Source organism: Mustelus asterias, chromosome 5 (assembly GCF_964213995.1).
Source record: "Mustelus asterias chromosome 5, sMusAst1.hap1.1, whole genome shotgun sequence".
In the NCBI taxonomy this organism is placed as follows: domain Eukaryota; kingdom Metazoa; phylum Chordata; class Chondrichthyes; order Carcharhiniformes; family Triakidae; genus Mustelus; species Mustelus asterias.
In genome coordinates, this window is record NC_135805.1 from 115,833,654 (window position 1) to 115,855,994 (window position 22,341).

At 41.5% G+C, this 22,341-nt stretch overlaps 1 protein-coding gene across 1 annotated transcript in view; it reads left to right on the top strand.

Annotated features, from left to right (window-relative positions):
* Positions 1-12,753, top strand: part of dlgap2a (discs, large (Drosophila) homolog-associated protein 2a) — a 118,792-nt gene extending 106,039 nt beyond the window's left edge. The window contains exons 10-11 of the mRNA XM_078213757.1: positions 6,644-6,796; positions 12,527-12,753. Coding sequence (XP_078069883.1) covers positions 6,644-6,796; positions 12,527-12,745 — 372 coding nt within the window. The 3' untranslated portion in view covers positions 12,746-12,753. The remainder of the gene's footprint in view (positions 1-6,643; positions 6,797-12,526) is intronic.
* Positions 12,754-22,341: the final 9,588 nt, after the last annotated feature.

The following is a 22,341-nucleotide window of genomic DNA, read 5'->3' on the forward strand; positions in this document are numbered from 1 at the left end:
ATTGGCAAACAGTTTCCAATCTAGCATCTAAACTCTTAAGCCCTATCTATTTTAAAGTCTGAAACAAGGAACTTTATTAAATACCTTTCAAAAATCCAATACATTTTCCTCACACACTCGATCTCAGAAATTCTATTGGTTTAAATCTGCAGTGAACAATTCTGAGTGCTCCAAAAACTTACCTCAGTGACTTACCTCACTGCTTATGTCAGGCTTAGCTGCTGTATAATTCCCACATAAGTTAATATTTCACTCCTGCACTTATCCAGTGTAGTTGTTGTATCTGTGGTGCTCCTAAAATGATCCCTATAACCACAGTTTCTTCACTGTAACCTGTAGCAATCATCCCCCCTGTTGCATAATGTCTGTATCTGAGATCAGTGAAATCACCACAGATACGTGGGCTTTGAGTTTCTATTATAGTTTACCCACTTCACCCATTTACCCACTTTACCCACAAAACAGTTTAGTGTTTGTAAAATGTGCTTGTTTTAGAAACCATTTTCTAAAGCAAGAGTGTGCTCACCACATGGCTGCATTGTCAGAGGGTGATATTTTGGAGTGGTTTGTGTGGCGGACTCTTGATAATTGACAAATAGATTTGAGTTTTTCAGAACTCAATGGCCTGTGAATTTTGGCGGTGTATCAATCATGGACATTTGTTAATAGGAAGCCTCAACTCTTTAAAAAGAACTGAAAGAGAAATAACTGTAACACCTTGCTTCACATTGACATTGTTATAAAAATGGTCATGTAAATGTACTTAATCTCACATGATGTTTCACAAGATTAGTTAAGTGCAGGTATATCCTTCAGGCACCTGAAGGATAGAGGTAGGGAATAATTGATGACAACATGCATATGAAATTGAGTGCCTATTTTAAAGTTATACATTCTGTCCTTACTTTTAACTTTCTATGATGTATTCATCATTAAAATACGATATATTCCTGTATTTGTACTTATGCTGGGAATGGCCGATATAAGCATATTACACTTACATTCAGACAACAGTGGCTATAAAGCACTACTGACTGGGGTAAGGTAAAATTATATCATGACAAAATTATATTGGATGTTTCCATGTGGCTGTTGAAATTAATAATGAGAAAAGCTGACAGGAAGTGCATAAAGATGTGAGATTTTAAATAAATTACTGATCGATCTTCTGTGGTATTGCATCAAGGAAGCCAAGACGAAGTGTAGTCCTTAGGTAATGCAAGATGAGTGATATGAAACCAGATCATGTATCATCCCAATTTTAAAGTCATACATTCAGCTTTTGCACTTGTATTTCCATTACAAACTATTATATTCGTGTATATGAAGTGACCAATTATATTCCCATGATTATTCCATAGGCGGTTTCCTAACTCCCTGCTTTCTATCAACATATTTAGATATTTGCCAAGAAGCACATCATTGCATACATTAGAAATCATTTATCTCATGGGACATAAAGAAGAGTCTTAATGGATCATATTAGAGTCATAGCCATAGAGGTTTATAGCATGGAAACAGGCCCTTCGACCCAACTTGTCCATACTGCCCTTTTTTTTAAACCCTTGAGCTAATCCCAATTGCCCGCATTTGGCCCATATCCCTCTATACCCATCGTACCCAGGTAACTATCTAAATGCTTTTTCAAAGATAAAATTGTACCCGCCTCTACTGCTACCTCTGGCAGCTTGTTCCAGACACACACCACCCTCTGGACACTTTTGTAACTCTCCCCTCTCAACTTAAACCTATGCCCTCTAGTTTTAGACTCCCCTACCTTTGGGAAAAGATATTGACTATCTCGCTGATCTGTGCCCCTCATTATTTTATAGACCTCTTTAAGATCACCCCTCAGCCTCCTACGCTCCAGAGAAAAAAAGTCCCAGTCTATCCAGCCTCTCCTTATAACTCAATCCATCAAGTCCCGGTAGCATCCTAGTAAATCTTTTCTGCACTCTTTCTAGTTTATAATATCCTTTCTATAATAGGGTGACCAGAACTGCACACAGTATTCCAAGTGTGGCCTTACCAATGTCTTGTACAACTTCAACAAGACATTCCAACTCCTGCATTCAATATTCTGACCGATGAAACCAAGCATGCCAAATGCCTTCTTCACCACTCTGTCCAGCTGTGACTCCACTTTCAAGGAGCTATGAACATGTACCCCTAGATCTCTTTGTTCTGTAACACTCCCCAACGCCCTACCATTAACTGAGTAAGTCCTGCCCTGGTTCAATTTACCAAAATGCATCACCTCGCATTTGTCTAAATTAAACTCCATCTGCCATTCGTCAGCCCACTGGCCCAATTGATCAAGATCCCGTTGCAATTGGAGATAACTTTCTTCACTGTCCACTATGCCACCAATCTTAGTGTCATCTGCAAACTTACTAACCATGCCTCCTATATTCTCATCCAAATCATTAATATAAATGACAAATAACAGTGGGCCTAGCACTGATCCCTGAGGCACACCACTGGTCATAGGCCTCCAGTTTGAAAAACAATTCTCTACAACCACCCTCTGGTTTCTGCCAAGAAGCCAGTTTTGTATCCATTTAGATACCTCACCCTGGATCCCGTGAGATTTAACCTCATGCAACAACCTACCATGCGGTACCTTGTCAAAGGCCTTGCTAAAGTCCATGTAGACAACACCAACTGCACTGCCCTCATCTACCTTCTTGGTTACTCCTTCAAAAAACTCAATCAAATTTGTGAGACGTGATTTTCCACTCACAAAGCCATGCTGACTGTCCCTAATCAGTACTTAGTTCTCTAAATGCCTGTAGATCCTGTCTCTCAAAATACCTTCCAACAATTTACCCACCGCAGATGTGAGGCTCACTGGCCTGTAGTTCCCAGGCTTTTCCCTGCAGCCCTTTTTAAACAAAGGCACAACATTTGCCACTCTCCAATCTTCAGACACCTCGCCGTGACTATCGATGATTCAAATATCTCGGCTAGGGGACCTGCAATTTCCTCCCTCGCCTCCCACAATGTCCTGGGATACACTTCATCAGGTCCCGGGGATTTATCTACCTTGATGCGCTTTAAGACTTCCAGCACCTCCTCCTCTGTAATATGTACACTCCTCAAGACATCACTATTTATTTCGCCAAGTTCCCTAACATCCATGCTTTTCTCAACAGGAAATAGTGATGAGAAATATTCATTTAGAATCTCACCCATCTCTTGTGGATCCGCACATAGATGACCTTGTTGAGCCTTAAGAGGCCCTATTCTCTTCTTTGTTACTCTTTTGCCCTTTATGTATTTGTAGAAGCACTTTGGATTTTCCTTTGCCTTATCTGCCGAAACAATCTCGTGTCCCCTTTTTGCCCTCCTGATTTCTCTCTTAACTCTACTCCTACACCCCCTATACTCTTCAAAGGATTCACTTGATCCCAGCTGCCATGCCATATTAATTGAATGTAACTTGCAATGCGCCTTAACTCTCACATAAAAGCCCTTGAAGTGAGATTAATTATTAGGAAAAGAATGTAATAAAACAACTTTCACATTTGAAACAACAGGGACAAAGCAGATGGACATATATTTAGAAATGCCAAAATTCATTTCACACCAATAAGAAAACTGACACTTTTTAAAATGGATGTATGCATTTGCATGATGATATGAATTTGTAATGACCACTGTAACTTACAGTGATTAAATGATGAAATTGGAGCACATGTACCCTTTTTTGTTTAATTTGCAAAGCTTTTAGTACTTCATGGCAAATGATAAAAGATTTCTTACTCTGAGAGCCGACAGGAATATTACATACACAATGAATTAGAGTCTGCTTCGTTTTTCGGAGAACACTCGGAGGAAGGGTGGTTTGTGAATCTCAGACTAAATATTCTGATATTGCCAAAACAAGCTAGCTGATTATACACCATATACACTAAACCAAATACTTTCAAATTAGGGCAAGTATTGAGTAACAGGATTTCACAGGTCTGACATTTGTTCTGCGACCAAATTGAAACATTCTTTAACCAAGTAAGTATCCCCAGGTTAGATATCCCTTCAATATTTTGTCTTTGTTTTGCATACTATGAGATTTTGTTCTCCGAATACGTAGAGGCCACATTTTTCTGTGGAACTTCCTGAATTCCTTTACCTTTACTCTCGCCTTATTTATAAAGCTTAAGGAACATGATCACAGAAACTGTCAAGCATTTGGCTCTTGTATGGATATATAAAAGACTACAATTCCCATTTTCATAAGAAATATAATGAAGCCAAATGCACTAGAATGCCCATCAGATAGATTAGCATGTCAAGCATCATTAAAATAAGCAGTGCTTCTTCTTTGGGTCAGCTATGATGGCACCTGATAGAACTATAGAAAAGTTGCAGAGCAGAAAGAGGCCATTAAGTCCATCATGTCCAACCAAAACTGAGCAAAAAGAAACTAGCTGCTCATTTTAATCCCATTTTCCAGCACCTACTCTGTAGACTTCCAGGTAACAACACTTCAGATGCAAATTTGGGTACCTTTTAAATGAATTGTACATTTCAGCCTCAACCACCAACTTGGGCAGTGAATTCCAGATTTGGGTGAAAAAGACTTTCCTCACATCCCCTCTCATCCTTCTACCAATCACCTTAAATTTCTGCCCCGTGGTAACTGACCTCTCATCCCCTCATAATATTGTACACCTCAGTTAGGTTACCCTTTACCTCCTCTATTCAAAGGAAAACAACCCTAGCCTATCCAATCATTCCTCCCAGCTGCAATTTTCAAGCCCCAGCAACATGTCTGTAAATCTTCTCTGCACTATTTCCAGAGCAATTATATGCTTCCTGTGATGTGATGACCAGAAATGTTACCTCCCTGCTTTGGTATTCAATACCCCACCCAATAAAGGAAAGCATTCCATATGCTTTCTTGACCACCCTTTCTACCTATCTCACCAACTTTAGGGATCTGTGGGCATGCACTCCAAGGTCTCTCACTTCCTCAACCCTTCACAATATTGTCCCATTTATTGACTATTTCCTTGTTTTATTTGCCCTCCCCAATTGCTTTACCACACTTTTCCAAATTGAATTCCATTTGACAATTCTCTGCTCGCTCAACCAAATCATTTGAATCATTCTGGAGTCGACAATTATTCTCTTCGCTATCAACTACATGACCATTTTTTGTGACGTGCAAATTTCTCAACCATGCCATCCACATTTAAATCTAAATCATTGATATATACAACAAACAGCAATTTCCCCAACGCTGAACCCATGTGGATCACCACTGGAAACTACTTTCCATTTTCAAAAACATCCATTGATTTTGGATCCAGTGATGGGAAACAACCTACCTCTCTCCCCTGTATCCCATGTGACCTTACTTTACTGATCAGTCTGCCATGTGGGATCTTGTCACTGCCTTACTAACGCACATGCTTTCCTGGGTGCAAATTTTGTAATAATTTCTTGCCCTTAAAACATCCTGTACTTTGGAGTATTTCACACACTGTTTTCTGAGGAGAAGATATCTGAGTGGCTTTTCTTAATTTGAAGTCTTCAATAATTGGAAAGGTCTCGCTTTGGAGAACCTTGTGATTTGCACAAGGCAACAATGTTCCAGAAAATTGTCTTCAGCAATACATTTCTTTGTGCCCTCCTGCAGACAGGATTCCCACTTATTATTGAAGGATATGCTTTAATTTGTAGTTGTGCCACAGCTTCCAAAAAAGCTCAAGGTTGAAGACGTCAACACTAATGATAAATTTAGATATGTTTGTGTCATATTTTACCATGTTAGGTTCTGCAATAGAAAACAGGTAAAACTTATGAAGAATTTCAGGGTCCCCACATTTAATATTTAACACCAACAGCTGATGTTCCAGAACATCTTGCCTGACTAATTGACTTAGTAATTTCATTTCTGGCACATTGCCTTGCAATTGCCTGTATTTTAATTATGTCAGAGAGACATAGCCACTCATTTTTAAAAAAATCCAATGCTCATTCTGCCTCCCTGATTCATATTTCGAAACACCACAAAAATTCAAGACTATGATAAGATTTTATGAGAAGATTAAACATCGTTTTCAGAAAAACGGTGCCACACGAACACTTTAGCATCATTTAGTGAATCATCACCATTTATCTTCAGAAGACCAAGATCAATAGCAAAGATAATTGTTCAGAATGAAATGCAGTTTAAAACATTGCAGCTTATTTTCCTGCTTAATTATTTTGCTCCCTCATGGGATACTCTGCTGTATAGAGATGAAAATGATACTGTAATGGTTCAGTTCTCCATGGTAAGTATTCAAAGGGAAAACTGTCGAGCACTCATAGATAAAAAGTATTTGAGTTATTGTGCAGTGGAAAGGGCGAAATATTATTGAACAAAAGGTACATTTTACAGTTAGTGAAGTTAAAATCTTTGCTATGTCTGTTTAGATTGCCTGGCATTTCTTTGCTCTCTTATTTCTAATATTAATGTCAAGCCAAAAAACTTTCCAGTATTTTGGCACATGTAGAACGAGTCTTGGCTCATGAATATGCAATAAGGTAAACAGCAAAAGTATTTTAATATCCGTAAATTGTGAAATCTGCAATTTCAGAGGTGTAATTTTTTTTCAAATGTATGTTAATGAGTTGACTTGGTTTCTGCTAGGATCCCAGTGCGATGCCAAGGCCTACGTCCCAGGATCTAGCAGGATTTTGGGACCTCCTGCAGCTTTCCATTGAAGATGTCAGCATGAAGTTTGATGAGCTGCATCAGCTGAAGGCAAATGATTGGAAACCTATTGAGCCATTTGAAAAACAGGTGAAGTAAAGTGGTTCAGTGAAATAAAATGCAGCCAATAAAATTAAAAACAGCTAATATTGCCTTTCTCCAGAAAGGCCACAATTCCCTTCAGGCCTTGAAGTCAGGACCAAGTCTGCAAAGGTAGGCAGCAGGATTCCATTGGCAATCTTCCTAGCGATGGCCAATCAAGAGACCCCACCACACTCATCAACCAGTTGAGGACAGAGCGTTGACTCTCCATGCCGCTGGCCAGTAGAAACAGGAGTAGGCCATTCAGCCCATTGAGCCTGCTCTGCCATTCAATACGATCGTTGCTGATCATCCACTTCAGTGCCCTTTTTCCCACAATCCCCAAATCCCATTATGTGATTGGTAATTAGAAATGTGTCAATCCTTTCTTAAACATACTCAATGACTGAGCTTCCAAAGGCCTTTTGGGTAGAGAATTCCAAAGATTCACAACCCTCTGAATAAAAGTATTGGGCAGAATTGATGAGTAACTCCAACAGTGGCATCAGGACTACGAGGACGCCCATTGGTATCCAGGCACAACTGTCCTACACCTTTGTGCCATAGGTTATCAACACCTGCCAATAACATATTTTGCCATTCAAGTAGTTCAGGATTGATCTGCACCCCAATTCTACCTACATGCCATTGTTCCATTTCCCTTAATACCCTTGCTTAACAACAATGTATCAATGTAAAATCCCTTTATCATTCTACATATCCCAGATCACCCCTTAACCTTTAACTCAGCGGAATACAGTGGTACAATGTACTTAATGGGATCACCATGGGAGACTTCCAAGTGAGATTATTTCCCATCAAGGGTGAGTGGAAGTGCCATGTAGTATGTTGTTGGAGCAGTTTGGAAAAATATCTTTGAATTCAGAGGGGAGTGACACTGGACTTGGATAAGAAGGTGAGAGGGGATTCTCGGCCCGTCAGCAGCCTACTGTCTCTAATTCATTCCTTCTTGGGCTGCAGCATGACATAGAAATGGGACACAGTTAGCCGTGAGAACACGGTGTGTGCAGATGTATGCTGTGGCTCACGTGCCTCAGAGTGAGGCTTTACTGGTTGTCCAAGCAGCAGCTCTTGGGTATCTGAAAGCAAAAATGCCAAAGCGCAAGGTTGGAGTGAGCTGGAAATCAAACTATCCCTGGTCACACCATCTGCAGCCTGCCGTTCATACCAGACAGCAGGATAAGAGTGAAGTGGGAATTGGAATTGCTTAAGGCAGGAACATATATCATCATCTTGAAGGTTCTTGGCAACACTGAATGCAGCAACCTCAATCACTGCTGGCCCTATAATGTGGAGTACCGTCACCGCCAAAGGGTTGAGGAGATGTGGTTGTGCTGCTCCCTCCTGTTGTGTGTCACCTAATCCTAAAAGGGAGAGGGAAGAATGTAAGTGAGCCTTGGCACTGTGTTTGGGGTGATGTGCCTGGCATAGCTAAATAGCTGGAAGCTGGAGAAACAGCGAGAGGTGGGTGCGAGGCTGCAGCACTGGTAAGTGTTGAGGGATGGATGGGGCATCTGAATGTTTAGCATGAGTCTGATTCCTGATGGCTGGTTGATGGGATGTAGTGCACGAGATTGTCGGTGCAGTGGGATGAAGATACATTCACTGACCTTGACCAATTGTGTGAGGTCTTTGAACGTTTTCCAGCACTGCAGCCAGATTTACATGGGCCAGATTCCAGGAATTAATCTCCACTAAATTGATTCCGGAGATGAAGGTGTTGACGTATGAGGAGAGATTAAATAGTTTGGGCCTGTACTCGCTGGAGTTTAGAAGGGTGAGAGGGGATCTGACCGAGGTATATAAAATTTTAAAAGGGATTGATAAAGTAAATGTAGACCAAATGTTTCTTGTTATGTGGCAAATGTTTCTCGTTATATCTGAAACAAGAGGTCATAGGTATAGGTTGAGAATCGGTAGATTTAAAACTGAGATAAGGAGAAACTACTTCTCGCAGAGGATGATGAATTTGTGGAACTCACTGCCCCATAGTCTGGTTAGACCCCATTTGGAGTATTCTGAGCAGTTTTGGGCCCCATATTTGACGGCACGGTAGCGCAGTGGTTAGCACTGCTGCTTCACAGCTCCAGGGTCCCGGGTTCGATTCCTGGCTCGGGTCACTGTCTGTGTGGAGTTTGCACATTCTCCTCGTGTCTGCGTGGGTTTCCTCCGGTTGCTCCGGTTTCCTCCCACAGTCCAAAGATGTGCGGGTTAGGTTGATTGGCCAGGTTAAAAATTGCCCCTTAGAGTCCTGGGATGCGTAGGTTAGAGGGATTAGCGGGTAAATATGTGGGGGTAGGGCCTGGGTGGGATTGTGGTCGGTGCAGACTCGATGGGCCGAATGGCCTCCTTCTGCACTGTAGGGTTTCTATGATTTCTCTGATGATATCTCAGGAAGGATCTGCTGGCCTTGGAAAGGGTCCAGAGGAGGTTCACAAGAATGATCCCTGAAATGAAGAGCTTGTCGTATGAGAAATGGTTGAGGATTCTGGGTCTGGACTTGTTGGAGTTTAGAAGGATGAGGGGAGATCTTATTGAAACTTACAGGATACTGCGAGGCCTGGATAGAGTGGACGTGGAGAAGATGTTTCCACTAGTCGGAAAAACTAGAACCAGAGGGCATAACCTCAGGCTAAAAGGACAATCCTTTAAAACAGAAATGAGGAGGAATTTCTTCAGCCAGAGAGTGGTGAATCTGTGGAACTCTTTGCCGCAGAGGGCTGTGGAGGCCAGGTCATTGAGTGTCTTTAAGACAGAGATAGATAGGTTCTTGATTAATAAGGGAGTCAGGGGTTATGGTGAAAAGGCCAGAGAATGGAGATGAGAAAATATCAGCCATGATTGAATGATGGAGCAGACTCGATGGGCCGAGGGGCCTAATTCTGCTCCTATGTCTTATGATCATAGCACGGTGAGTCTGAATCGTTGAATGGTTTCAAGAGGGAGGTAGACATATTTCCAATTTTTAAAAAAGGGAAAGAGGGATATGGGTAACAGGTGGGGAAGTCGATTTGAGACCAGGGAGAGAGCAGCCATGATCTGATTGAATGGCGGAGCAGGCCTGAATTTGCCTACTTCTGCTCCTAATTCCAATGTTCCTATAACAACTGGCTCCTGTTTGCTTTGGAGCATGTGCATTGTATGCCTCTTGGCCCATTGTGAAGCATAATCTCTCTTCTCCTCTGGATCACCTGGACTAAGGTTTTCAGCAGCGCATCAAATAACCTGGAAATTCTCCTTCTGGAGTATAGATCCATTTGCAATCTTCTTCCTTCACTCAAACATTTTATTACACAGTTTCAGAGGCCTGAGTTCACCTCCCCTTTAAGAGGCACAGCTTTCTTTCAGTAATGTAAGTCAAACTAGCCACACAAGCAGGCATGGAGTTTGCATTGATAGAGCACAGGGTAATCACATGTGATGATCTCTGCACCTGTTAACAGGCCTAATAGAAATTTTAGCCTTTGTGTCTGAACTTTATTCCCACAGCAGTCCAGTGTTGTACTGAATATACAAATCAAGAAAATATCTGTTTTGACCCCCAAAATGCACTGAATTATCCAATCCCAACTCTACTGACAGTGGACAAACTTGCCATCATGCTTCAACCTATTGAAAAAAAATACCGTCCTCCCATCAGCAAGAAAGAGAAGTGTGGTTATGTAGGCAACCAATAAAATTAGTGCGCATTTCGCATGTATGGGGAGATATATGAAGGATGAGACACCTTTGGAACTAATAAGTCCACACCTTCAGAAAGGAGAAGCAAGAAGAAAAGTTAGCAATGAGAAGATTTCAATGAGAAACGATGAGAAAATAAGTCTTCAGTTCTGTTAAATGGCTTCCACTAAAGAGGCTAGCTCCATTTTATAAAACATTGCACTACGTGTGTAACATTGATTATGCACAGATTTAACAACTCCTAAAATTAAAAATACCAATTATTCATGCTTTAAATTTTATTTTTGCACATTCTACAAGCAAAGAATACATGGCATAAATGTTGACCGCAATGATGTTTCATATTTACAAAATCTAATAAGAGCTTCATAGCTTTGCACATATCACACACCGTGTTATATTCTGAAGCAGCAACAAATTTCAGATGGATGATGATGATTAATAATATGGTTGATTCACTACCTTCCTCATTTAGCCTCCAACCAGGTAACTCCTTCTCCTCAGTTATCTCCATCTACATCTCAACTCCTCCTGCTCCCAGTCCCCTGACATCTTTATCCCCCTTTTTCCACTGAGCAGTTTGGAAAGAAGAAAGACAATGTTAAAATAGAGGAGTTGCCAGGCCAAGCGACACTGCAGGTTAGAAAGCACAGGGTGATGTGTGAACGTAACTTGATGAGAACTCAAATATATTCACCAGTTTATATAAGTTGGAAGATAGGGGGATTGGTCAAAAGAGCATTTACAGTCATGTTTAGAGTTGACAAAGGCATGACTGAAGATTTCAGCAGCAGGTTAACTGAGTCAGCAATAAAGATGGACACTGCCTGGTTGGTAGGGGTTGCATGTTTGGGAGGTGCTATCACAGAAGCTTTAAGCTGAAGTTTCTTCAGTGCATCATCCAGATAGTACACACGGTAGTCATGGTACTCCAGTGTTTAAACTTGTCAATCCAGCTGGATTGACAATCCAAGACAAGATTGCTTTGTCTTGGATGGTATTGAGGTTCTTCAATATGAATGCAGCTTCGTCCAGGCAAATGGAGCATATTCCATCACTCTTCTGACCTGTGCTCATAGATGGTGGAGGTGGCATTGGGGGGTTTAGCATGTGAGTCACCCCCACAGAACTACATAGTATAAAGTCTCAGAGCGATGATTTGGCAATCTCTCGTCAGGTATAGTCATTGTTTGGCACGAGTGTGACTCACCTGGTCTGTTTTTTCATTTTTAAAAAATTGTTCATGGAGTGTGGAAATCACTGGTAAAGACGTTGATTGTTGTTCATTCTGATTTATCCATGAGAAGGTGGTGGTGAGCCTGGAGCCACCGCAGTCCATGTGGTTTAGGTACTTCCACATAACTGTTAGATAAAGAGCTATAGGATTTCAACCTAACAACGACGGAAGGGGGGTGATTAATGTCTACATCAGGGTGGTATGTAGTTTGGACTGGACCTTGCAGGTAATGGTATTCCCATACAACTTCTGCTGTCCTTCTAGGAATTAGAGGTCACAATTCATAGTGTATATGAATGTGTGTAACTTCTGCTCTTCAGTCCTTGAAATAAACTTTTTTTTTACAATCCTGTGTTGAATGGTTAACATTAGTTCCACCTGTTAAGCATTTTAGATGAGAACACTTATTGTCTCTCCACATTAGGATTTTATTTTCAGGGGAATCAAACTGTTCCCCACCTGCAGTTAATACGAAATTGAGGAGTATTCATTTCATGTCCAAATGAGAGCAGGTATATCAGACTGCTCATTGCCAGGCTCTGTTTGCTGCCAATGTCTGTGGCTCTAATTTCAGATTTGCGTACCTTAGTGGCACAACTTAATAAGATTGGCTTCATGAATCAGATTAGCCCAAATGTTCTGAGACTGTGAACCTTTTATATTCAAAGGCCAGTAATAAGCGCACAGCTTTCAGGGGAGTTTACTGGGGAGCTCAGAATTTCTTTTTAAAAAGTGGCTGTCATTTTATTTTTGGATTTTTTCTATTTAACATTAATGACAATTATTTCATCATTTCTCAGGAGGAAAAGAAGATTCCGCCTCCAGTACCAAAGAAGCCACCAAAAGGAAAAATCCCTATCGTGCGAGAGAAGTCCCTTGACCTTCCTGATAGGCAACGACAGGAGGCGAGGAAACGGCTAATGGCTGCCAAGCGAGCGGCTTCCTTTCGACAGAACTCGGCCGCAGAACGTGCAGATAGCATTGAGATTTACATCCCAGAGGCACAAACCAGGCTCTAAAGACAGTTTCTTGCCTAGTGTCCTTTTTAATTTCTGTTTGCCATCGGCTCTCAATATTTGTCATGTACATTTCACGAACCAAGCCCGGTGGAATTAGTGTTGGGATTTCCATGGTAATTCTTGTCCCAGCCTCCACTGTGTATGCTCTTGCTGTTGTGTTCATTGTGCCATATATCACAGTGGAATGATTATAAATTCTGGGTTTTTGAACTCGTTGCAAGAATTCTCATATTCTGTGAGAGGAATCAATCCAAGGAGGTCACACTAAATATTCCACTTATCCATCAAGCTCTCTCCCTCAGAAACTATTAAAGTGGAGGACCTCTAGAGAAAGAACACAAATTCAGCTAACCACACTATTTTCTATGAATTGGTTTGCTCAATGGGTTTGAGGGAATGGCTAAATAGTGCTCTCTGGAGAGCATTGGAGCTGTGAACTAATGAAACCAGAAGGTGCTGTGGTTTCAACGGAAGAAAATAGGGGGAATGAATAATGTGCCAACACAATTTCTTATCTCTTAGCATTATAATTGAGCCTAGCTCCTATGAAGGGAACAAAAAGGGGCTATGCCCTGTGCTCAGCAGAACTGTTCCTCACTCAAAACTATTCAGGGACTGAACTCCAGTATGCTTTGGGGAAAGTATAGGTAAAAAGGTAAGAATTATTTCTCCAAAATAACTCTTACAGGATATCAATCTGCAGAATCTATTGGGACACCAAGTAATTTTCATCTGCTGAGACAAAGTACTGAAACCCCTCAGCGTCTGAAGTATTTGCCAAAATGTTTTAAGACTTGAAAGAGGAAAAAAAAGTTTTCTTCTTTGCGAGTGTGCTGAAATGGTTTTCGGCGCAGTGTTATGTATCTTTTAAGTAAAATGGGTGGGGGGAGGGGGGGCAGAGTGCTCACCTTGTACGGGTGGCAAATATGTGCAATAGTAATCAGCCTCATATTAAATGTGTGCAATTACAATCGTGCCAATGCAGAGAGTGGAGTCGAAAGAGAGAGACTGAATGTAACTTCCCCACGAACGCTTGCCTTACTATAGCCAGATACTGATAGTTAGATCTTTCAGCAAAGGAAATTCAGAAGTAATCTCCTGATAGTAATCACTCCAATATCCCCTTCAACTAATATTTATTATGCTCCTTTAAAGAAACTTTTTTATTTATACACAGTTGCGGTAACTCTTTTGAATTGGCATGCTGTTTCAATTTTTATTTTCAAAAAACTGTACTAAATATGCTAGCTATGAGTGAGAACATTTATAAATAATACACGCTTACAGTGAATATGTTAACTATTATTTACTGATTCCTTTTGGTAAGAATTATCTTTAAGCTTTTGTATGTGATTGGACTGAGTGCTCCTGAACAGTGTGTGTGTCATGTCAATGTAACCAACAAAAGATTTCTTGAATGTGAGCACTAAGATTTCAGTTAAACTGTTTGGACATGTATAGAGGTTATTTTACCTGAAAGGTGTTTTTCTTTCATTTAAAAAAAAGTTACTTTTTTTGGTTATTGTGAAGGAAAAGTGACTGTTTAAATCCAGTGATGTTTGTGGAAGCATTAAATTAGTCCAGTTAAATCGGCCGTTTCAAACATAATTCAGAATGCAGCACCCTCTGCAGTAGGACGCCCTACAGCACCACCCCATATACACTTGCACCTCATGTTTCATTCATATTGTTACCAAACAGCCTTAAACTAAATTTGGAAGCAAAAACGTGGATGAATGTACAGCCCCCAAATTTGCAAAAAGAAACCCAAGAAATTGCTTGTGTTGTAAATAAATACGACCTAAAGTTAAGAAGTGATTTGCAACATGTTTAGACAACATGAAACAATATTCAATGGCCATCTGAGAAATGTTTAAAAGAAACCTCTTGTTCACTCAGCTCTGTAGAAAAAATGTGAAATGTTAGTATCCATAGCCCAAGTTTCTAAAACAAGTTTATTAGAGAACTCTTGGCAAAAAATCCTACAAAACACCAGCAGTCTGGCAGCATCAATGGAGAGAGAATCGGAGTTAATGGCCCTGATTTTACCAGCACGGCCGCCCAAGGCTCGTAAGATCGCACCGGAGGCCAATGGGGAATGCCGTTCTGTGAGCGTCGCCCACCCCAACTGTGGGGCGGCCTTGCCAGTCAAATCAGGGCCAATGTTTCAAGTCACATATGACTTCTTCAGAACTGAAGGAGAGTCATACGGACTCAAAACGTTGGGTGGAACTTTCCAAAGAAAATGGCAAAATGACAGTTTCAGGCTGAAAACTGGTATGTTTCTCTCTAGAAACACAGCTAAGTTTTCTGACCAGATCTTCTGACACTCTTTCAAAAAAGAAAATCGGGGGCGTTGTCCCCTCCAGCGCTCTGACGGGGCTGAGCCTGATAGAGCCAGCAAGGCCAATACCACAGAGCCTTTAAAATTGTCACCCCAATCTGCAAAACGAATAACCTCACTCCCACCCACCCGCCCCGCGGCCGTGGAGGGCCCCCCACAACAAACCCATTAACTCTGTTTCTATCTCCACAGGTGCTGCCAAATCTGCTGACTTTTTCCAACACATCCTGTTTTTATTTCAGATTTCCAGAGTCCTCAGCATTTTGCTCTTATTCTTATTAAAGGACGAATCTCCCTTTAAATTCTGTTTCATCAAGACCCAGTTTTCTTTTCAATAAAAGCAGGTTTTTTTTTTCAAATCAAAACCTTCTGTTATTTGTGCTTTCTATAGAGAGCTGACTTGTTTTTTTAGTGTATTATTTGGCTTGCTTTATTTAACATACAAAGTGCTGAACTATTTCTCAACTGGTTGGTGCTGGACTGACTTATCACAGCTTCATCCAGCAATATTCACTTCCCTAACACAGCATACAGGTACAACTTCATAACTTTAGAACATGAACTCTATCAGCAATTATTACTGACTTTCCCAAATTCAGAGGTATTTCTGTGTTCTTCCCCCTTCCCTGCTATTCAGTACCAATGCATTGATTCGACACATGCTAGGCAGACAACTAACTTAAAAGTGACAATGATTATCTTTTTATACACGAAACAGATTTAGTAAATAGATCAAGTATAAAGCAAAACATATCAATTTACAGATATCTTAACGAGACAAAATTGTAGTTTTGATGCTTTTGTTATCACCACCCAAATGCCAATCAGTGTCGTATCCTACATAAAGGTATTGGTTTTGTTCTTGTTGGTAAAACGTTACCTTTACTGTTAAGTTAAAACACCTATACTTATAAGTGCAATATACCATGTATATCGTTGGTGTTAATGGTAACGTCAGGGCAACTGAACAAAAGGCAATATTTGTTTTTTTTTTAAACTCTCCACATTTCTCTATTAGGCCAAGTAAATATCAATGCTATTTTGTACATGTATACTTCTCATTACAGACTGAGCTTGTATTTGATAGCAAATCGGAAACTAATGCAAAGAAGTCTGGATGTTCTCTTAAGTACCATTAACTTTAACTGCACGTTAAATGAAGCAACATTAGTTGCATTTAATGTAAAATCCATGCTGTCATTTTAACTAAACATGCTTTATAAATTGAACATAATATTTACTCAGAAGTGTGTTGAAGTTTTTTTTTCCTTTTTTTGTGGCAGGGTTGGGTTGTGGCGGGGGGGGAAGATGTTGGCAGGTGTTTTTTTAATACATGGTCTCATTATGAAGAACAAGTATCAATTAGTTCTATCCAATAGAAAAGAAACATGGGCCAGAATTTGCTGGAAAAATAACACCAGCTTTAATGCATACATCATTATTAGTGTGTAAGTCATTCAACAATTTGCAGCGAGGAAGAGATGGTCTCTGAATTGCTACAAGTTGTTGGACAATTTATACTGCTGCTTCATTAGCCTCACATAAAGGTCAGCTCACCACCATCCTCTTTAAAAACTGCAAGAAATTGCTGCAGTTGCACATTAATTGCCAGTAAAACTTCCTGCAGAAAATTGGGGCTGAGATTTGACAGTAACTTTTTAATGAAACGATTTATCTTCCTGCAGCGTCGCTCAGCTTCTTCAGCCCAGAAAGGAAACAATTTAAAATTTACAGTCTCAATACTACAGGTAACAAATTGTAGTTAGAGATTTTTTAAAAATAATTTTAAATGTTTTTTCTTACTTTCCTTTCTATCTCAATTAAATCATTCCCTCTTTTTATTTCTCTTTCTGTATATGATTTGGCTCCAATTCTATGTTGTTCCTCCTTTATTTTCTCATTTCATAAATCTCATTGCTTAAGGAGATATTGACCCTGTCATTCACCAAGATTTCAGGTGTCCCATTTCCCTCACTGTACCATTACTAGATCACACACTCAGCACCAACACTAATGGGTTATGTCATGTGATGTCCCATTCCAGGAAGTTCTGGGCCCATATTTCCCTGCTAGTGATATGCAAACTGGATAGAACTGCAATTCTTCACAGAGGCTAAGCAAATAACAGATATTTCAGGTGTAACTAGGAATATAATTATTTAATTTAAAATATTGTTAACTAAACAAACAGAAAAATAATCACATCTGTAGAAAAACAGAATCGAGTGCCAATTACGATTTTTTGCACAGTAAAGTTCTTCTAAGTCAACAAATGATTGTCCATAATTCTATCTATTTTGCCTTTCATGTTTCTTTTGATATGCACTATTTATCAGCATGCAGGATACAGGTATTAATATTGAATGTAAAGTGCGCTCTTTTGCTGAACGTGATTCCTTGGTACTTGCTAATGCCTTCTTTAGCAATTTAGTAATTTGTTACTTTTTGGAGGACATGTTTGACATTTTATTTGCACTACCTTTTGAGTTGATGATTGCTTAAATTTGTAGATGACGATCGCAAGATGTGTTTATTAGAGTGTCATTCCACTGCTCTTTTGACAGAGTTCTCTCACACTGTGTATCGCTGATGCCCATTTACCAATTGTAAATACTTCTGCACTTAAAACTTTTGTTTGGGGGGAAGTCTCTGATGCTTTTGTCCACTGGAAAAGCTGTTATACCAGTGACAGAACTGAACCCTGAAGTGGATTGATTTTGCTTCTGATTGTACAGAAGGAACACTGCCCTCCTCACATATGTTTATTTCCCACATTAACGAAAGAAATAATATTTTAACATGGATTACTCTGTAAAGGAAACTTTTAAAAAAATCCAGTCGTGACATACTTCCAGTGAAATATGAGCTGAATGTTTGATAAACTTATGAGTTGTTTCAAAATGATGGCCTTGTGTGTTGTATTATTGTGAGGCTAGATCTTCTCTAAGTCTCCCTGCTGGCTCATTGGATTTACTTTTAACATTAAAAAAAACACATTTTCGAAGCAGTCAGCTTTTTGTGGCTGGTGGGGTTTGCAAGCAGAATAACGTGGTCTTATCCACAATGCAGGTGGAAAGGAATTGCTTTTGTTATAATGCTGTTACTATCCACGTTTACAATGTATCAAAGGAGATATTTGCTAAGATCTATGTTTTGTAAAAGCTCATAGTGATGTTTCCTAATGAGCTGAAACAATGTAGGCCTAGAAATTGGTTTACTCTCATGTCAGTACAAGGAAGCTCTCGTCACCACTCGTAGCCCCAGAGAAATCATACTCCAGCCACAGGGGAAAGTGAGGGCTGGCAGGGGGGGGGGGGGGGGGGGGCGATCAGCAGGGGGATTGAGTGTTGGCTGGCCAGCAGTATTAAAGTGAGCATGCACAGTGCCTTCTCTGGTCATTCATGATCCAATTTGGCAAAAGTCGCCCAGTCCCCACCCACCTGATTTTCACACTGAATGAGTCAAAAGCCAGATTTAGGTCTGCAGCTTGGACATGCTTTGAGCAACCCGAACCAATTGGATGGGTTGTGCACTTCCAGAGGAAACTCTGGTCAACAATCAGAATGGGGGAGGGGAGGCTGGAGATCAAGCTGAGGGAAGTCCAAGGCTGCTTCTTTGAGGACAATGGGGAGCACCTGTGCTCCCCCTGTATGACACAGAGTGCAAAAGGAGCCACTTACTTTGGGGAGCCCGAACTTCCCACTTCCCTTTTACTATTGGGTTTCCTGATCCATGGTTAATTTGAAATTGGATTAACTACTGCACAGAAGGAGCACACCATAAATAGGTTCAAAAGCATCTCACTTCTTATCAGAATAGTTGGTTACCCCCTATATTGTGTGTGGGTGCAGTTTTTTTTAAAAACAGTGCCACCCCCAGGAGATTCCTCATCTTAGATTGTGGGTTCATTTTCAGAGCATTATCTCTGTGTTTCTTTCTCCACAGATGCTAACTGACCCGCTGAGTGTTTCCAGCATTCACTATGTATAATATATTTTGCTAAAGATGTTTTGCTTGCTGTAATGCGGCTGGTGGGATATTTATTAGTCACAAGTAGGCTTACATTAACATTGCAATGAAGTTACTGTGAAAATCCTGTAGTCGCCACACTCCAGCACCTGTTCGGGTACACTGAGGGAGAATTTAGCATGGCAATGCACTTAACCTGCACATCTTTTTCGGATTGTGGAAGGAAACCGGAGCATCAAGAGGAAACCCATGCAGACACGGGGAGAACGTGCAAACTCCACACAGTGACCCAAGCCAGGAGTCGAACCCAAATAAGCACTCTTTGAAGCGATTTCTGAGAAACTAATCAATAAATAACATAAAACACTTATTATTAAACTATTGGGGTACACAAGTAGAAATTGGATACACAAATTAGATACACAAGTAGAAATTTAAGAAAGGGAAATCATGCTTGACAAATCTATTCTTTGAGGATGTAACTGGTAGAGTTGATAAGTGGGAACCAATGGATATGGTTTATTTGGACTTTCAGAAGGCTTTCAACAAAGTCTCTAAGAGATGAGCATGTAAAATTAAAACACATGAGATTAGGGGTAATATATTGAGATGGATAGAAAACCGATTGGCCAACAGAAAACAAAGAGTAGGCAGGCAGTGACTAGTGGGGTATCTCAGGAATCAGTGCTAGGACTCCAGGTATTTGCAATGTATATTAATGAGGGAACTAAATGTAATATCTCCAAATTTGCAGCTGCTACAAAGCTGGGTGGGAGGGTGAACTGTGATGAGGACGCACGCTTCCCCCCCCCATATCCTTTGATTGAGTTGGTGAGGATTATATTCATTGAAGTTTGGAAGGATGAGGGGGGATCTCATACAAACCAATAGAATTCTAACAGGACTAGATAGGCTAAATGCAGGAAGGACATTCCCGATGGCAAGGAGTCCAGAACCGGGATCACAGTGGAAGGGTACAGAGTAAACCATTTAGGACTGAGATGAGAAATTTCTTCACCCAAAGAATGGTGAGCCTGGGGAATTCTCTACTGCAGAAAGCAGTTGAGGTCAAAACATTGCATGTTTTCAGGAAGGAGTTGGATCTAGCTCTTGGGGCCAAAGAAAATGGGGGAAAGTGGGAAAAGGTTACTGAGTTGGATAATTAGCCATGATCATAATGAATTGCGGAGTAGGCACGAAGGACCAAATGGCCTACTCCTATTTTCTATGAAGCAGTCTTTGTCCATATGCGTAAGGAGCTAGACTCAGGGTTGGATTAAGAAGTGGCAAATAACATTTGTGCCACACAACTGCCAGGCAATGACCATCTCTAATAAGAAAGAATATAATCATCCTCCGAGACATTCAACAGCATTACCATTGCTGAATCCCCTACTATCGACATCCTGGGGTTACCTTTGACCAGAAACTGAACTGGACCAACCATATAAATACTGTGGTGACAATACTTTGCTGGTCAGAGACTAGGCATTCTACAGACAGTAACTCACCTTCTGAACCCCTCAAAGCCTGTCCACTATCTACAAGGCACAAGTTGGGAGTGTGATTGAATACTCCCTACTTGCCTGTACGGGTGCAACTCCAAGAACATTTAAGAAGCTTGACACCATCCAGGACAAAGCACCCGATTAATTGGCATTCTACCCATCATCTTCAACATTTGTTTCCTCCACCACTGACGCACAGAGATAGCAGTGTGTGTACCATCAACAAAATTCACTGCAGCAACGCACCAACGTTCTTCGACAGCACCTTCTAAATACACAACCTCTGCGACCCAGAAGGACAAGGCTAGCAGTTGCATGGGAAGACCACAAACTGTAAAGTCCCATCTAATGCACACATTATCCTGACTTGGAACTATATTGGGCCTGATTTTACCATCAAGTTTTCGGGAGGAAAAAATTGGTAAAGTCAGGCGTGAGGTGAGTGGCGCAATCCACGCCCACCTCCACACCGGTTCCCCCTTTACCAAGGCCCGAAAATAGATGCAATCGGGACCTCACCCAAATCGGGCACGACGGCTAACTTTACCAGCACTTTCCCATTTACCACTGCGTTTGCCGATCCTGCATCAGGGCAAAACAGACATGCTCCATAAAAGTCCGAATCAAGTGCTCCATCAGTGAGGAGGTATGTGTGTAGCATCCAACTTTCATCCTTTCATTGCGGCCATTTTCTTTCTCGGGTCGGTGGCAGCTCTGCGAGTGTGTGAAGGGTGGGGGGGCTTGTTGCTCTGCTCCGATACCCCGATTTACAGCACGGACCTGGGTCTCAGCACTGACTTCGGGTCTTGTGCTGCTGCTGGGTCCTAGTGCACTCAGCTCACTTCCAGCTGAAGGATGTGCACAAAGCCTTGCAAATTGCACTGCAGCCTCACAACTTTGCAAGGAGCTGTGTTTGTGGGGAACATGTGGCTGGGGGAATTGGGGAGGAGTTGTGATTGTGAGGAGCATGTGGCCATGGGCTGCAGAACCTCGAGAACCCTGTTCAGTCCCTCAGCTGTGACCCGATGTGACTCAGCCACGGCCCTCTGGGACTCTGCTGTGGCTTGACCATCGCTTGGAGCCTACCACTCATGGTGAGGATCCCCTGCCCCAAGCTTTCCACTGCAGACGCCACCTTTGCAGTGTTGGCCTGGGAAGCACCAAGACAGGCTATAGCTGGTCCATCTGAAAGCTTTGGGACTCCTCCCAACAGCCTCGCGGTCGGTCCAGTGTGGCCGTCAGCCCCTCCTGCATTCCCTGGCTCTGTTGCTGCATCTCCAGCAGCTGAGGGAGAAGTGATCTCAGAGGCCCAGCATGTAGCCTGGGGCCAGCTGAGTCCTCATCTCCGACAGGCCCCCATGGGCCAGAGGCCTCGGACATTCCGTCCTCCACCTGATGTACATTATCAGACGTGTCGTGCTCACCAGAGAGTGACCCAGAAGCCTCACCACTAACTGGGCCCACCGCGTGTCAGTATCCGGGATGGTGAGTTGTGAGGTGGAAGCTGACGCCAAAACAGTGCCACGCTCGGAAGTCCCTTTGTCCAGATCCTCCAAGGACTCGTCCAAGCTGTCTGGACGAGAATGGACAGGAGTTGCAGTACGGGCCTGGAGTCCAGAAGGCCCCGAGGCGTCCGGATGTGTCCCTGCACCACAGGACACAAGGTTAAGTGCAAAGGAGGGAGAGGAATCTGGGATGCCAAGCACATGATTCACATTTCTCCACCGAGCATAGAACAAAGCACCAAGAAAATTACATCACAGGAACAGGCCTTT